Source organism: Leuciscus leuciscus, assembly GCF_965113295.1.
Source record: "Leuciscus leuciscus genome assembly, chromosome: 15".
NCBI classification, from domain to species: Eukaryota; Metazoa; Chordata; class Actinopteri; order Cypriniformes; family Leuciscidae; genus Leuciscus; species Leuciscus leuciscus.
The window spans coordinates 33002328-33019219 of NC_138739.1; the positions used below are offsets into that span (position 1 = coordinate 33002328).

The 16892-nt window shown below is 40.1% G+C and overlaps 1 protein-coding gene across 1 annotated transcript in view; it reads left to right on the plus strand.

Moving 5' to 3' along the window:
- The first annotated feature begins 603 nt into the window (after positions 1 to 603).
- The window catches only part of LOC309475492 (adenylate cyclase 9), a 39211-nt gene continuing 22922 nt past the window's right edge, over positions 604 to 16892 (plus strand). Inside the window, exon 1 of the mRNA XM_082138287.1 lies at positions 604 to 4093. Coding sequence (XP_081994413.1) covers positions 2341 to 4093 — 1753 coding nt within the window. The 5' untranslated portion in view covers positions 604 to 2340. The remainder of the gene's footprint in view (positions 4094 to 16892) is intronic.

Sequence of the window (16892 nt, forward strand, 5' to 3'; positions counted from 1 at the left end):
ACTTAATGTTTTCAATTACGCAAAAAGTTTATTACTTAATTTTAAGGCAATGGGTTTCCTCGCTTTTTTAAAGTTAAGACAACTTATCACTTTTTACAATGTACTTATTGATTTGCAAAAGAATAAAGTATTGTAAAAGAAAAAAGTTTTGCAAACAAAAATAAAGAATTGCAAAAGAAAAATAAAGTATATACTTTTTTCTTTTTTTTTGCTCAACACTTTATTTTTGTTTTGCAAAACTTTTTTTCTTTTACAATACTTTATTATTTTGCAAATCTATGTGTCATGGTTTTGACTCCATACTTTACTCATACTAACTTATTTATTACCATAGTGACAATTATCAATTACTCAAGGAACAGGTTAAATTCAGGTTCAATAGATAGTGTCATGATTCTACTCAACGTACCTGTTCTTTTTATGACATCACATGAGCTCCCTGCCCAGTTCCCAGAGAACTTCAGAACTTGAGTATGAAGAGTTCTCGTGCGTGCGCGCCGCCGTTAAAGAGCCCAGCGTGCGCGCTCCCCTGTAACTTGCCCCCTCCCCTGTATTTCAACATTTCAACACTGTAGTTAAGTTGTCCACCCCACGGCACGCCCACAACCATCTTTTCCGAGTGTGCTCAGAACATGGTGGTGTTGCTGGTGAACGCAGCGCCCGGGTAAGCGCCAACCAGCGGTGTTCAACTCCTACCTGAAGCCGTTCGGCTCTCACGACACCAACCGTTACCCTCAACAGGCTCGTGCAGACAGACAGGGAGGAGAACCGAGAGCGAACGGAAGAGGACGCAACGCGACACAGCTGCGGTGCGCTCGCCTGGCATGAGCTTGTCTACGAAAAAAGCGGACTTGAACTGAGTTTTGGAGGAATGTTAAACAGACAAAGTGGGGATTAAAGAGGCGGATAATGTTGGAGCATTGGCGTGGGATTTTGAGCGATGGAGTGTGAGATCTCATTCTTCATCTGAACTCCGTTGAGTGTTGAACTGCCAGCCCGATCAAACGACTTGAGGCCTGGGGGGGAAAACAAAAAAAAACAAAACTTTAGTCTTTATTTTGAACACTTTGCATTGAAACTATTTGAGATTACCTCCAAGTAACTGGTTAAAACGGATTACACACAAACGAGGATAAACTTAACTTCAGCCCACTTTGACTTGTCAGAGTGCCTCGATGCCATCAGTATTTTCTTCTTCTTGGAAGTTGAAATCATAAGTGTTATTCGTCTTCTGGAGTTGGCAGATTTGCACAGCCGCGTTGGCCCCTAGCGCGAACGGCTGATGCCATTTGGAATTGTCACGACGTCAGCTTGAGTTTGGAAGCATTTTAATGCGCTTTGAAAGCTGGAATATTCACGGTTGACATCCGGAGTGTGTGTTCAGGAAAGGACGGGGCTCCTCCATGGGGATAGGCCGTCTTCTGACCCTCGACAGGGGCAGAAGTGGGGCAGTAACGGGATATGCACCGAGTTTTGACGGGAAAAGACGCGCAGCTTTAATGTCTTATCAGGCGATTTTTCCCTCCTCCGTTTACGGGATATATTGGACGATTCTTGCTTCTACGTGATGTCAGAACATAAGGGAGTGCGTTGTTAGATATTTTTGAATACATTTTCTGTGATTTTTGACACTAAAAAGGTAAAAGCGGTGCATTTAAAAAAAGTTTTCTCAGAGAAATGGGCGCCTTTTAACAGCTAATAGTAATACTCTTTCGACAAATAGCAACCGTTAAGTTTTGAATTTGCTGACTTGTAAAGTTAACTGACATTTGACCGAAACCGAGTACAAGAAATGTGTGAAATCTGGCATTTGGAAATATGAAATACAAATTTGCATTATCTTTGCGTGTCATTTGGAAATGGAAAGTAAATTCAAACATCGTCGAGCATTGGAGAGGGTGTTTGAGGGACAGCGTTGACTGGATTAAAAAAACTAATTTAAAAACCGTTTCAGGACACCCTATGTGAACCAACCTCCTATATTTTGAGCCATACTTACTTGCTCTTGTTGTATTGAATGCAAATTTAAAACGATGTGCTCAAAAAAGGAGGCTGAGCAGATGACAGTGCGTCAGTCTCTCGGAGCAAAAGTGCACACATGCGCGTTCACGCGCCCCTGAGCCATAGAATATAATGGAATTCGAGTGCTGACGTAATCGGATAAGGAACTGCTCAAGAGTCCAAGACGGTCCATCTCCATAGTGAATGCACTTGCAATTTCGTTCTGGCTGGACTCTTTTCAAAAACAGAACAGTGTTTTTCGTGTAAAATGCCACTTCTTCTGTACTGTCAGCAGTAGGTGATATGTGATAATTAAAAGTCAATTGTTGTCTCATTGCCATGGCATTGCCAGAGCAGCACCAGCCGCTACACGAGACCGAAGTTAGGTGTGATAGTGAAGGGGGAGCTGTTACTGTGCAGATAACCGACAGCCGGGATCAACAGGTGGATCCAGACCAAGAGGTTGACCCTGTCGACATGGGCTCCTCCAAACCCTGCAAATACAGCATCTCGTCAAGCTGCAGCTCAGGGGAGTTGGGTGTTCCCAGGGCTATGAGGACTCATCTGAGCAGGCCGAGGAGAGTCCCGCAGCTGTTCGAGAGGTCTGCCGCGCAGTGCTGGGACCCCAAGTTTGACTCCTCCATACTAGAGGAGGCATGCAGGGAACGTTGCTTCCCGCAGATGCAGAGAAGATTCCGCTACATCCTGTTTTACCTGGCCACCGCTGCGCTGCTGTGGGGGATTTACTTTGGGATCAATAGCAACAGGTGTGACCCAACAAACTTCCTGGTCCCCACGGCAGGGTTTCTTGTGCTTTGCCTTCTCCTCCTCTGGTTTACCTTCTCAAGACTGTATGCACGATTCTACAACCATGCCTCCTTCTTCCTAACAGTGATCATGTTTGGCATCACCCTGGCGCCCCAGACGCAAACAGCTTTCTTTGCTCTTTTTGATGGCCAGAAAGCAAGCAATCATTCACTACTACCTGCTCCTTGTATATCACCAGTTGGGACATTTTCACTCTGTATGGAGGTGCTGCTTTTGCTGTACAGTGTGTTGCATTTGCCACTGTATTCGTCGGTGCTTCTAGGCCTGCTGTATTCTGTCCTCTATGAGGCTTTAGGTTGGCTGCACCTTGCTCAGTTGGATGGTAGTTATGTAGGGTCAGAAAGGTCAGACTGGCGTACTCCAAGCTGGCTCGGCCCAGGTAAAGTTCTGCTGCACCTGTGCGCACACGTCATTGGCATCCACATATTCATCATGTCCGAAGTGCGCTCTCGGAGTACCTTTCTCAAGGTGGGTCAGGCGATCATGCACGGGAAGGATCTGGAGGTTGAGAAGGCGCTGAAGGAGCGGATGATCCATTCTGTGATGCCGCGGCTGGTGGCGGACGAGCTGATGAAACAGGGAGACGAGGAGAGCGAGAGCTCAGGGAAACGATACAGCGCAGGTACGTGCGCCGTCGGCACTGCCGCCGCCGCGACCTCGTCCAGCCCCAAAAACAACAAACGTAAGAAGAATTCTATTCCTCGTGGACAAATAATTTTCAGGCCCTTCAACATGAAGCGCATGGAGCCAGTCAGCATCCTCTTCGCTGACATTGTGGGATTCACCAAAATGAGTGCCAACAAGTCCGCCCATGCACTGGTAGGACTGCTGAACGACCTCTTCGGCCGCTTCGACCGTCTTTGTGAGTTGACCCGCTGCGAGAAGATCAGCACTCTAGGAGATTGCTACTATTGTGTGGCGGGCTGCCCTGAGCCTCTCCCCGAACACGCATACTGCTGTGTGGAAATGGGGCTTGGGATGATCCAGGCCATCGAGCAGTTCTGCCAGGAGACGTCAGAGACCGTGGACATGCGTGTTGGCGTTCACACCGGCACCGTGCTCTGTGGCATTCTGGGAATGAAGCGCTTTAAGTTTGACGTCTGGTCCAACGACGTCAACCTGGCCAATCTTATGGAACAGCTGGGCGTTGCGGGAAAGGTGCACTTGTCGGAGGTCACAGCAAGTTTTCTGGATGACTGTTACGAGAGGGAGGATGGACGAGTGATGGAACGTGCCGGGCACAGTGTTGCTGATCAGCTGAAAGGTAAAGACTCAGGAATAATTATATCAAGAAGTTTTTATTTTTTTAATGCATACACTGGGGTGCAAAATACTTCTGATTTGCATTTTCTTTGAGTGTAAAATTTAATTGAGAATGAACATGAATTTCAGAATGTCTTCGTATTTAGTTTGTCCCTGATTGCTTTAATGACAGCAGCACTACAGCTTCATGAGCTCCACAAGATTGTGCAAAACCTGATGATAGTGTTATCCAGTGTGATTTGAGAATGATCCAATGAGCATCTTGTGCTTCAGTTCAAAACAAAAACATATCCACCTTTACTTAAATATCCCAAATATTTCTTGAATTTTTTCTTCTTCTAAATCCTAAATCTATTTCGTTTTTCAGGTTTAGATTTCATTTTGAGTCTCAGATTTGCACTACAATCTATGGCACTTAAGCACTCATTGTATTTTGTCAAGCTGTTTTATATTTGTGTCGTTCCCTACTTTTTATTTATTTATTGACTGCTGTTTCTCAGCTTTGCTTTGATGGTGAAGATAAAGATGATCATCTTTTATTGTGCACCCTGTAGTCATGTCCTCTCAGGACTCTGTACAAAGGGCTGCAACTCTTCTCTAGTTTTATTGCACCCTCATTTAATCTCTTTAGTTACTTAACTGAAGTGAAACTGTGGAAAACGATTATTGTCTTAGACTTGTTCTGCAGTCTGTAGCTGTGTCCTCTCAGGACCCTGTATAAAGGGCTCCAATCACAGTCCAAAATTAACTCACCTAGTGCCAGATGCTAAAAACAAATCAGCATTTGGAGCATAATTAAAATCAGTTGCTTGGTAATAATTACTACAATATTAAATTGTAAGAAGAAAAAAATATATAATAATAAATAAAAAGTACTTTTTATAAAAATTAAATGTAAAAATAATTAAAATTACAGTAGTTAATATTCCTTCTTTTGTTTTTCATTAACTCGCCACAGCCAGGTGTGGCAAAAAGCTAATCTTGGCTGCAGATATTTTTCACTTTTATTGCGCCCTCATATAATCTCTTTTGTATCTTAATTGTTGGCTCGTTGTTCATCTGTAGCTCTATTGTATCGCTGTTGTAGCTCTTTTCATTGTGGCCTCCCTTTGTAACAGTCACGGTTGCATTCACGGTTCTGCTTTCTCAATAACATCAATGTCTGTATGAATGCCTGTATCCAGCAGAGCTGTTGATTTAAAGTCATCGTGACAGATACAAGCAGAGGTCTCTATTTTTTTTCTTTACTCTGGTCCTTCTCTCGGCCTCTCTCCCTACCCGTGTCCTTAATATGAACCCTTATTTTTGTTCCCTAACTGAACCTTTCGGGATCTCCTCCCTCTTTATCAGCGACACCCTTCAGACATTCTCTTGAATCATGACAGTATACCAACTCTGTAAACCCAATCCTTATGGTTTAGAAAACCGCTCCTGTATTTCACCAGCATCTTTAGATTCGCTCCTTGTTGATGACAAGGTTCATTACACATTGGTAATTGGGGGGTCTTGGTTCCTAAAAGTCATTGAACAATTAGCACACTTGTTGAACTCATCTCAAGCTCAAAGGTGACTAGAAAGTTCTGTACTCCCTCTGTAAGAAGGAAGTGAAGCTGACGTTTGTGGACCGGGTGGTCTCGCAAATGGCCCTCTGCCTTGGTGCCAGTCATGTCACCCCATGTGACCGTCTGATTCCAGTGGGTGGGTGGGTGCGAACAATGGCACACGCTAGTAACCCAGCTGTGTGAGGGATGTGTCACTGTCTGTCTCGCAGCAAGCGATTCTATTTGCAGTGTTTTCCCTGGACGTTACCTGGCTGCGGTCTGACCCTGCTGTACACCTTGTGTGTTCTGCTTTCAGACTGGACACAAGCTGTAAAACTGTATTTATAATGGTTCATTCTGGGGTTAAGATGGCCATTACACCAATAATAGTTACTTAAGCAATAAGCCCTGTGAAGCCGTGTTTTACAGTGGATTTAGAACAGCTAAGGGTCGTTGTTAGGCACGACGCGGAGCGAAAACACGGCTTCAAGGGGCTTATTGCTTTTCTAAAACAGTTACTCCATAAAAATATTTATTTTAATATTTATTTTATTCATAAAATAAACACCAGCAACAAAAAAAATAACGTTATAACACATTTATTCCTCCGCCAAGCAATGTAGTTCAAAAGAGGTTGCTAAGCAACAAAGAATCACAAACAACCGTTGCGCGTTTGTTGAGTACTTTACAACGACTTAGAACGCGGCTCAACCAATCAGAATCAAGGACTGGAACTATCAGTTTTATAAAATTAAATGAATAATTACCAATATTTTTATTATTACCACCATTGTACTTTCATGCTTGGCAAATGTCATCGCAAACGAATAACTTTGTCGTTTTGTTGCTGCGAAACACTATTATTATAAAAAAAAAAATTTATATATATATATTACTGACCCCAAACTTTTGAACTGTAGTGTATGTTTGGATTTGTGTACATGTTTGACAGGTTTGTGTGCAGACCGTACTTTCATATTTGCATGTGCTCAATTTGGCTATAATCCGTTCCACCGCTGTGCTCCCACACTGTGAAACAAACAGACCTGTGAATTATCACTGCAGCACATGGAGTCTAATTAGAAACCAATTATATGTGTTTATTTCCTCCTGCCTGTTTCATTTTTGCAGTCCTCTGGCCCCTGATCACACACTGACCAGTGACCACTGGGACCACAGACTACTATGTTATTTATTTATTTAAAAAAATGTTAATGCTAGTCTATTGTTAGCCTACCAAATTGTCCCGTGGTGGCGGCCAGAGGATGACTGGCCAAAAATGGCTCCAGGGGCCTTGTGGGGCCGCGATCCAGACCTGGTCAACAGATCCAGAGTAAGTGTAATAAGCATTTTGAGGATGCTGATTCAGCCTGGTTTGGCGATTTTTGGCGCTTATATTAAATGAAACCTTGTGAATATCACAGTTATTTTCATTTGGCCATTAATTTAAAGACTATTAACTTGTTTATTGTGTGTGTGTGTGTGTGTATATATATATATATATATATATATATATATATATATATATATATATATATATATATTATGTGTGTGTGTATGGGTAATCAAGTAAAATTGCTTGAGTCCAGTAAGTTTTCCTTTTGAAATATTAATTACAATATAAGTTATTCTTGCGTTTACTTTATAAAAATCAGTAAAGATTTCACAGCAAAAAGACACCGGTACCACGACCTGAAGGGGACGTTTTTACAATTATACTAAAAGCCTTTTTTATACAAAAATTATACTAAAATAGCCTTTTACTTGCTAAAAAAGTATAAACTATCAAACAGACGACTACGGCACGTAGTAGGTTATGTACATCAGGTTTTTTATCATGTTAATCATTTAGAGGCCATAGAAATTATAGGGTTCATAGATTAAACTTTGTAGTGAAACTGGTCACAGACTCTGTAAGATTGATTAATTTGAGTCCGTTTCCATTGCAACATCTCTATTCAAAAATCTGATTTAGTCATATTTATGTAACTAAATGTTGCTGTTTATATTGGTGCATTTAGTGTTCCTTTAGTATGTCTAGATAATTTACAGTATTTTACTTGGTTTCTCTGATTAAAAAAGAATCTAAATAAACAAATTTAAAATATTAAAATGGACACACATCTTGAAATGCCAATGTTGCATTTTAAGCTATGTGAGCCAGCCATAGACCCAAAGCAAGTTGTTTAGTTGGAGCAGATCGGAGTGTGTTCTTGCAGATAAGGAGCCCAACCCTGTTCACACACATGGACACACTCGTGCCAGGAGATATAGACGAGCTCTTTATTTGGGAAAGAAATTCCCTTCCTCCATATGTCGTATAGACGTGCGTAAACAGTCATATTTTTGTGTCATATACATATACTCTCAGTATATACATGAAGGGCACAGAGTTTGAGCAGGAGTCTTGTCTATTGAACACACAAGGAGAGTCTATATATGTGGTCTATCCTCATTCCTCTCTTTCTCATATCGTTCTCTCACTCCAAGGTCACGAGTCTGGTCAAGCTGGACAGGTTTGTCCAGTCTGTCGAGGAACTTCAGCCACAAGACGAGTGTATGCGGGTACAAATACACACAGCTGTGAGGCTTTTTCTTTCTTTAGACATCCATTATCTTGGTTTATGTGATGTAAAATACATTTTTGACGTGAATTGGAAGTCCCTGAAGAAGCGAGCAAGTAAACTGCTGGTTCATCTAGCCCAAAATGAGTTTGTTCTATATATAGGAAATGTTTGGAATGGAAAACTAGCTTTCTATATTCTGCACACCATTTTTTTTAAAGCATGTTTTGGGGCTTTTTCACCTAATTAGACAGGCTGGGTATCGTGGGAGAAGAGAAAAGGCAATTGGACTGTGAAAGGACCTTGAGCCTAGTGTGGCTATCACCAGACCAAGCTCAATCTTTTAAGATTGAACTTTAGTCTGGGGAGTCTGGTCTGTGTTTTCTACTGCACAAGAGTCCTTCAACCAATCAGAACAACGATCCGGGTGACGTACTTTGTTTCTCTGTCATCATTGTGTTAAACCCGCCAATAGCGCCAGGTGGATAAACCAGTTTGTGATTGGTCTCCACAGATTTGTAACGGAAGCAGGATAGAAAAATGTACATGTTTCCAGCCTGAGCTGCAGAGCGGAATCAAATCGGCAGATCGGGCTGGGTTTACCCAGCATACCTTGAGCCGTGACTAAAGCGCAATCGCACCATTTATGCACTGCCCAGCCCACACAGCTATGGCTCCGACTCTAAACTCATGACCTCATTACGTTGCATGTTTAATTCGGCGAATGGATTCTCAATTTGATGTCTGGAAAGTGGAAACCTTTTTTTTTTTTTTTTTTTTTACTTCACACTGAATTATGTATTAGTAGAGCTTGGCGTTATGGCCCAAAAAATGATCTCAATAAAAAAAATGTAATATCATTCGATATCAATAATTATTACGATAAATGTCAAATCTTTATTTCATTCAAGTTTAACGGCAGATTTTTTCTCCTGAGTGAAAGTTGTAGAAACCAGAGCGTTAATTGTGCTTTTAAACTATTCTTTATTATCAGAACATGACAAACACTTGCCAAACAGGTGAACATCTCACACATCTGAGGTTTTGTGACGTTCTTTACACGTTTCCAGTCTTTTTTTCATTAAATATCTTAATAGAAAAATTAATTTCTTAGTTTCTGCATGTTCTAACGGGCAGTGTTGGGGAGGTTACTTTGGAAATGTAATAGATTACAGATTACAAATTACCCTATTTAAAATGTAATAAGTAGTGTACCTTTTCAATTACTTTATAAAAGTAAAGTAACTAATTACATCTGATTACTTTTTGATTACTTTTAAGTTTCTAATGGATATTTTCAACTAAATCATTTTCAAGCATTTATACCAAGCAGGTGTGACCGATAACTTTGTGAGTCATAACGTATGCTACAATGCCAAAAAAAAACTAAGTTATATTAGATTTGACATTACCAACCTCATTCAAGGAAAAAAAATGCAAGCTATGTATTTTTTTTTTGTGAAAGGGTTCATAAAAACAAGTGTGTCTGGTAAAGGCAGCTAGCAGGCTAGCTAATTTGTTATGAATGTTTTTAATATTGGTCTCGAATACACAAAGGGGACGATGAACGCGAGGGTGCGTTTTGGTGATTTTTTTTCACATAGCACCTACAGTAAATCGACTTAAAACTACTCCGTCCGTCACTTTTTATCATACAGAAACGACTAATAGGCCTATATCATTCGAAGTGAAAGGGTCTGTTTTTATTTCTGTACACTCACAATAAAATAAAGAAAGGCTAGGTTACATACCTGCAGATGCTTCCTCAGGTTCGACATTGAAGCTTTTGATGTCGAAAGTATTTTAACAGCTGGCAAACAAATTTTGCACTGAACTGTTATATTTGGGCCCCCTCTCGGATTTCAGGGTGAAATTATTTTTAAATTTCCAGCAATGAAATGCATTTTTATCATTCGCCATGGTGGCAGCTTTCAGACTGGTTGTAGTAGCCTAGCGGCAAAGAGGATTAACGGCAGACGTGGTGCGCCGCAAATTCAAACCGATGAACCAATCAAAAGCATCAAAATAGCACCGCTTTAATAAATGGCTTTAGCAGAAGTCATCGTGCATATCAAAAACAGGCAAAGCAACAGATTAATATTATTCAACATATCCCAGATTTTTAAAGAACATTTTTAGATGTAACCCCATTTGTAATCTTTAACATTTTCATAAGTAACTGTAATTTAATTACATTTTTTTGTCAGTAACTGTAACGAATTACTGTTACATTTATTTTGTAATTAAATTACGTAACGCCGTTACATGTAACTAGTTACTCCCCAACACTGCTAACGGGTGATATTGTTTCAAATCATGTTGCCTGACTTTGATGTACATCTTCAGCTCAGTTTGCAGGGCTGGCTGCACTATTAATATTACACATTTTGTCTCTTAGAAATGCACATTTGACAATAACTTGATTTGACAGTATAGGAGTAGCTTGAGTTGGAATGATTTATGTTCATTAACAAAAACAGTAACATATACAATTTACATATACAATTGTAACAACCTAAATAGGATAAAATGTACATTTTCCGACTGTTTGGGACTCTACTTTTATTAAAATTAACCATTGGTCATCTGTAGCATCATACATTTAGATCATGATAACCATGCGTAAAGCACCTCACTACCATGGTAAAATGTAGCTATATAGTTTCTATGGTATTTGTATGAAAAACAGAAGCCTAAATACATTTAGTATTAAATACAAATGCACAAATGCGTCAGCTTAATAAAAAATATTGTAATTATGTTATGTTACTCCTTTAATACCTTTAAAACGTATAAATTAATAATATAAAAAAATTCCCTCATTTCTGCATCCGTCAAGCGGCAACATTCTAATCTGAAAAATGAAGCCTACCCGGAAGTGCGAAAAACTGCAATACATCGAAAATCCGCTAGGGGCAGGTCCCAAAAGGGAGCAAATGTCCATAGACCCCCATGTTAAAATGTCAGTTTTCACAGCATAAATTCATGTTTTTACAGGTTGGTCCCATGGACTTTTATTGTATTTTTCGATAGGTTCCGAGTGCCTGACAACTGTGAGGGGGGTGAATTTTTTTCTAACTCGTTAGTTTAGATCGTATTTAGATATAAAATGTATGACAAATAAGGGCGCGATTGACAGCTTGATTGACAGCTGACAACGAGCATAGGCTGCGCCGAGTGGAATTCCTGAAATTTGACGTCTCGGCCATGATTTGACACAACACATCATACCTGTAAGTTATCCTTTCTGAACATTTGTATTGAAATATGGCGCCGCCCATACCCCCCATAAACGGCCTCAAAACCGTTCTTTAGAAGTCTATGGGTGACGTCACAGACGCTTTGTCCATATTTTTTACAGTCTATGGGTGCAGTTAGTTACTACTGTAAATCCAAGCCCTCTGAGTGTATCGCTGCGCACAGTGTTTCTCCGGTTTGTTCACGCAAAGCCTGAAGTATAATTTGCTTGTCTAGTTGCAGTCTGTTTTGGACTAATTTAAACCTGATCATCAGGTTTAAACTAGTCCAAAACAGACTGCAACTAGACAAACAAATTATACTTTAGGCTTTGCGTGAACATCTAAACGGTCAAATACACGCAAAAATGTCAAAATGAGAGTATTGGAGACTTGGAGAGTATTGGCTTTGAGAGTATTCACCTAAAACACAGTTTGTCTAAAATGGGCGTAAATATTTTTATCATGTTTTCAGATTCCTCTCTGCCTTGAGCGGCAAGCTCTTGACTACGATGTAGAGTAACAGTCTTGCCAGGTGATGTCATGACCTGTTCTTGACTAATCTAAAAAATCTTCCCCTTTTTCTGGAGAAACATGCCGTGGCATGTTCCCTAACTCGCGCTCTGAAACTGTTGGCATATTTAAGCTCCACAGGTTTTAGTTTTTTCCTTTCCCTTTCTCTCTTTCTCTTAACACTCAGCTTTTACATCACCACACCACTGTGCGTGTGTGTTGACACAGCTGGTTGGTTTTGTGTGTTTGCCAGGCTTCGGCCTTGGCGTTGCTTGTGAACAGGTCAGGGAATTACTTTGATAAGACACCTTCCTGTAGCCAGAGGTCAGAGTCATGTTGTGTGTGTGCGTGTGAAAGTGTGCATTACAGAGCATGCGCTGTGAGAGGTTTTTTTATGCCTATGTTAGAGGTATGTTTTTTTATTTTTTTATAGATGATAATATATAAATACCTACATGTGTGTAATATGTTCATTACACTTTCTACTACAAAAGGTTGACTCAGACTACAGGCTCAACCACACACATGCACTGTGACCTTCAAGTTGCATGACATGCATTGCGTGTTCGTACGTCAACACACCTGCCCACATAGACAGGACTGTCGTCTGTCGCTTCAGATCTGGTGTGTCAGATTCCCAGTGGTGACATGAAGCTGTGTGTGTGTGTGTGTAGATTTTTAAAAGCAATGATGCAGTTGATGTTGCTGGGCAATTTTTTTTTCTTTCATTTAATTTTTATTTATTTATTTTAATCCCCCCTGTAGTGAAAATCAAGTTTTTAATGTTGTTTATATGTCTATGTGGTGTTTTTAATATGCTTTAAGACAAACTATGTGCAAATTCATTAGTCAACTCCATTGCTGAGTATTTTCTCCTTAAAACTGGAGTGAACCAAAGGCGGTCTCAAAAATGCGGTTTGAAATCGCTGGTGTCTCTGAGGTCACAAACTATCTTGTAACCAATCAGATCAACAACGTGTAATCGTCAACGAGTAGCCTGGCAAGTCAGACCTACATCAAGATGTTAGGTCTGGCAACTCACCATTGTCAGGGCTCAATCCGAGGGGCGGGATAAACGGCTGTCTTTCAAATTCGCTCTGCATGCAATAGGACAGCGCTACAACCAACCAGAGCGTTTTCCCACCAGCGGAGCTAGTTGATGATAGATTAAACTTTTGCCGTATCTGGCCGGCAAAACTACGAACACATCTTCCTGTTTTAAGAATGACTTAAGTGCCGTTCTTTGTTCTTTTCTCAAAGGAAAGCTTAACTCCAAGTCCTCCAAGTCCAAAATAAATTTTGCTGCTGCTAGGGTGCGTCTAGATTTCTAGGCTAGTCAACTAGTGGATCTCTGAGCTGGTGTGAGTGTGTGGAGGCGGGGCTAATTTGCATATTCATACATTTACATTTACATTTAGTCATTTAGCAGACGCCTTTATCCAAAGCGACTTACAAATTAGGACTAAATTCAGCGAGTCATCATAAAGAGGCAAAAGCAACAACAACGCAAGAAGTGCTCAAAATACAAAGTTCAGGTATTATTCAGAGTAGCATAAGCCTGATAAGTGATGTTTCAAAGGGAAAGAATTTTTTATTATTTTTTTTATTTATAAGGTTAAGTGCTCACGGAAGAGATTGGTCTTCAGCTGTCTTTTGAATGTTGTCAGGGATTCTGCATTCCGGATGAGGGTGGGGAGAGCGTTCCACCAGCATGGAACTGTGAATGAGAATGTTCTGGAAAGTGATTTTGTGGCTTTCTGTGATGGAACCACGAGACGTCGCTCGTTGACCGATCGTAGAACCGCGTATACTAAATGAGGCAAAGGTGTAATCACATTCAAGCTATTTTAAGGCATGATTTTTTTTTTTTCAAGGAAAAAAACATTTAAATATGTCATTTTGGTGATCAGAGATGAGTTTTAAGGGAAAAAGTGATTGACTACAGGGGGACTTTAAAATGTGGACGATTCGATATCGACTCTCAAGACACAAATTGAAAAAAAAAAAATCGTATTTATTTCTGCAAACATTGGACATAATATCTAATAGACGTTAATCTTATTACTAGTCTTCTCCACTGGATGTTATCCTCTTATTTACCTGGCACGATGTTACAGCGGGGGACCCTTTTATTCATTCGGATACAGGTGCGCCCTTCAGAGTGAAAGATGTTCCAGACAGTTTAAGGGACTGTCACTGTCCTGATTGGGCCTTCAAGACTTGCCAATTTAAGCATTCAAGCGCACAAAGACTCAAAAGAGAAGTTTTGTGTGCGCACGCATCTAAGCACACACAGTAAGCTGCAAGTCTCAGTCAGCGTGCAAATAATAAAACTCACCTTTTTTAGGTGAAGTAATAATGATTTTTATGATGCTATTAAATTAAATGTAAGTTTTTATTTGCGTGTAATCCAGATTCTGTGTGAATTTTTGGGATTCTGCTAAATGAACCTACTAGGGCTAGATGTTGGTGTTTCACGATTTTGCTCTCCATTCGTTTTGATTCGGATCTCTATTTGATACTAATTCATTTGGAAGTATTATTGTAGGTATATTGTAAATTTTTGTCAAGGTCAAAAAAGTCTCTCGACTAATGCTGTAATATTATGCTGTTTAGTTGAGTGAGTTTTATTCACGCATCAACTGAAAACAGCGTAGACTAAGTGGCCGTTTTACACGACACTGTTTTTAACTAAAATGGATAACTTTTTATGTGTTCTGGCCATTCGTTTACACGACAACAGCGTTTGGGGGGCCTAAAAAAGACTATTGAAAATAGATTTTAAAGTGCATGTTTTTGAAAATACCCTTATTGTCTCTGTGTAAACTACAAAAACGCAAATTTGTGAAAATGGTGTCATCATGCACATGCATATTACATGTTCAGTCTATATGCTTGTAGTGTTTTTTTTACAAAGTGACATCGCCATCTACTGGCCTGGCATGAATAATACAGCTTTTTTTTCTTCGCTTTTGTAGATCTAACAACGTTGTCGTCTGTATGCAAAAAACGCAAAGGAAAAACTTCCGTTTTTAGTACATCGTTGTTGAGTAAACTTGCCTTTATAGATTGGTCTTGTAATTTCGTACCTATATCGGTTCATTCAAATTAAAACCAGGGAATCAATATGTCCAGCCCAGTCCTAGGATCTACACATGTAAATAAAACGTGTTAAACGGAGCGGAGAGTACTGAACTCGTATTGGCATCTCGAGAAGCGTATTCAAATTTGCCTAAATATTTAATCGGCGAACATACAAGGGGTGAGAGATGTGTAGAAGTTTTGTGAATCATAGGTGTTGAATCATCAGTTCTGCAGTTCCAACTCTAGTCTTAGTGTCTTCTTTATCAGTATGTATCAGTGTGAGAGTGAGACACAGGCAGAATGTGTGAGAGAAATAAGAGACACAGGCAGAATGCTCAATCATGCCATCAGATTATAATGTGCTCTTGGGACAGGATATGGTTTAATGTATCAATGATTCAGCAATCCGTTATACCGTTGTGTGCTTGTCCGAGGGAGAGAAACTAAGAGAAAAGTGTGCATCTCATCCATCTTGGTCACTGTTTGACTGAGGGAAATTGCTGGAGGTCCATGTGTGTCAGTATGACGCAGCTCACTCACCCTGTGCGTCATCCTGTGTGCTCAAGACCAGAGAGAAATGGAGAGTGTGATGGAGAGAGATGGAGAAGAGAGAGAGAGACTCCCTTTGCATTCCCTGGCCTCATTTAAGTGTTGTAAGCAACAACCGAGTTTGGAATGGAGGGAAGAGAGTAGGAGATCCCTGCAAACATTTGACCCCATAAAAAATGTATACCTACAAAAGAAAAAAATATTTTTATTAGACATTTATTGTCAGACACAACATATGCAGTGTTGTCAGTCAGTGCGATTAACAATTTGAGATCTTTTTTGTGGCTTATTGCACTTAACTAATTTTAACATCATGCACATCTCTCACTTTTTCTCATTTATGCATGTTCTCTTCTATAAAAAGCGGAATTTTCCCAAATATATGCGTTCAAGAAGTCCGGTACATTATCTGCAAACAACAGACGCGAGTGCTTTGCGTCCGAAGAGAATGCGTAGCATTCCAACAATTATGAGAACAAGAAAACCGAGGCAAAATTATTATAGTGCCGTGTCGCATTCCTCCCAGCGCACCATCCTTTCCTTCACAGTGGTGTGCTTTCTTTCCTCCCTAAGCCAAACTTAACATCCGATGATCCGAATCAGCTGAGTGAGTGTTGTAAAATGCAGTCTACTTTTGCTAAACTGCGGGACATGCTTAAAGGGATAGTTCACCCAAAAATGAAAATTCTGTCAGTAATTACTCACCCTCATGTTGTTCCAACCCCGTAAGACCTTCGTTCATCTTCTGAACACAAATTAAGATTGATTAAATCTGAGAGCTGGCTCACTCCTCCATAGGCTTCTAAGACATTATAACTTGCTGGCCCAGAAAATGCATTAAAGACATCGTTAATATGGTCCAAGCGACTACAGTGGCTCAATCTTAAGTTTATAAAGTGACGAGAATACTTTTTGTGCACAAAAAAATGTAAAAATAAAGACTTGATTCCACTATTCATTTCCTTCTCTCTGGGCCTCGAGTTTTTTCACGTAGTATAACTGCGCAACGGTTATCAAAGGGATACACCGCTCTACAGTAATTTGAAAGTGATTGCAGTACCAGTTTTGGCCATAATCTTACATACGGCTCCTTTAAAGTGACTGTGTTGTTAATGTTAATGTTAATCAACGAAAGACCAAGATAAAATTACTCACTGCTCGTGAGTGAATAGCTTTTGTGGCTTTAATAAGGATTAGTACGGAGCCGGACGTGGTGATGGAAAAAAATATGAGATGGGAGGAAATGTATGTCAATGCTTTTCCTTCCATCTCATATTTTTTTCTTCACCATGACTCCGTAGATTAGTCTATAT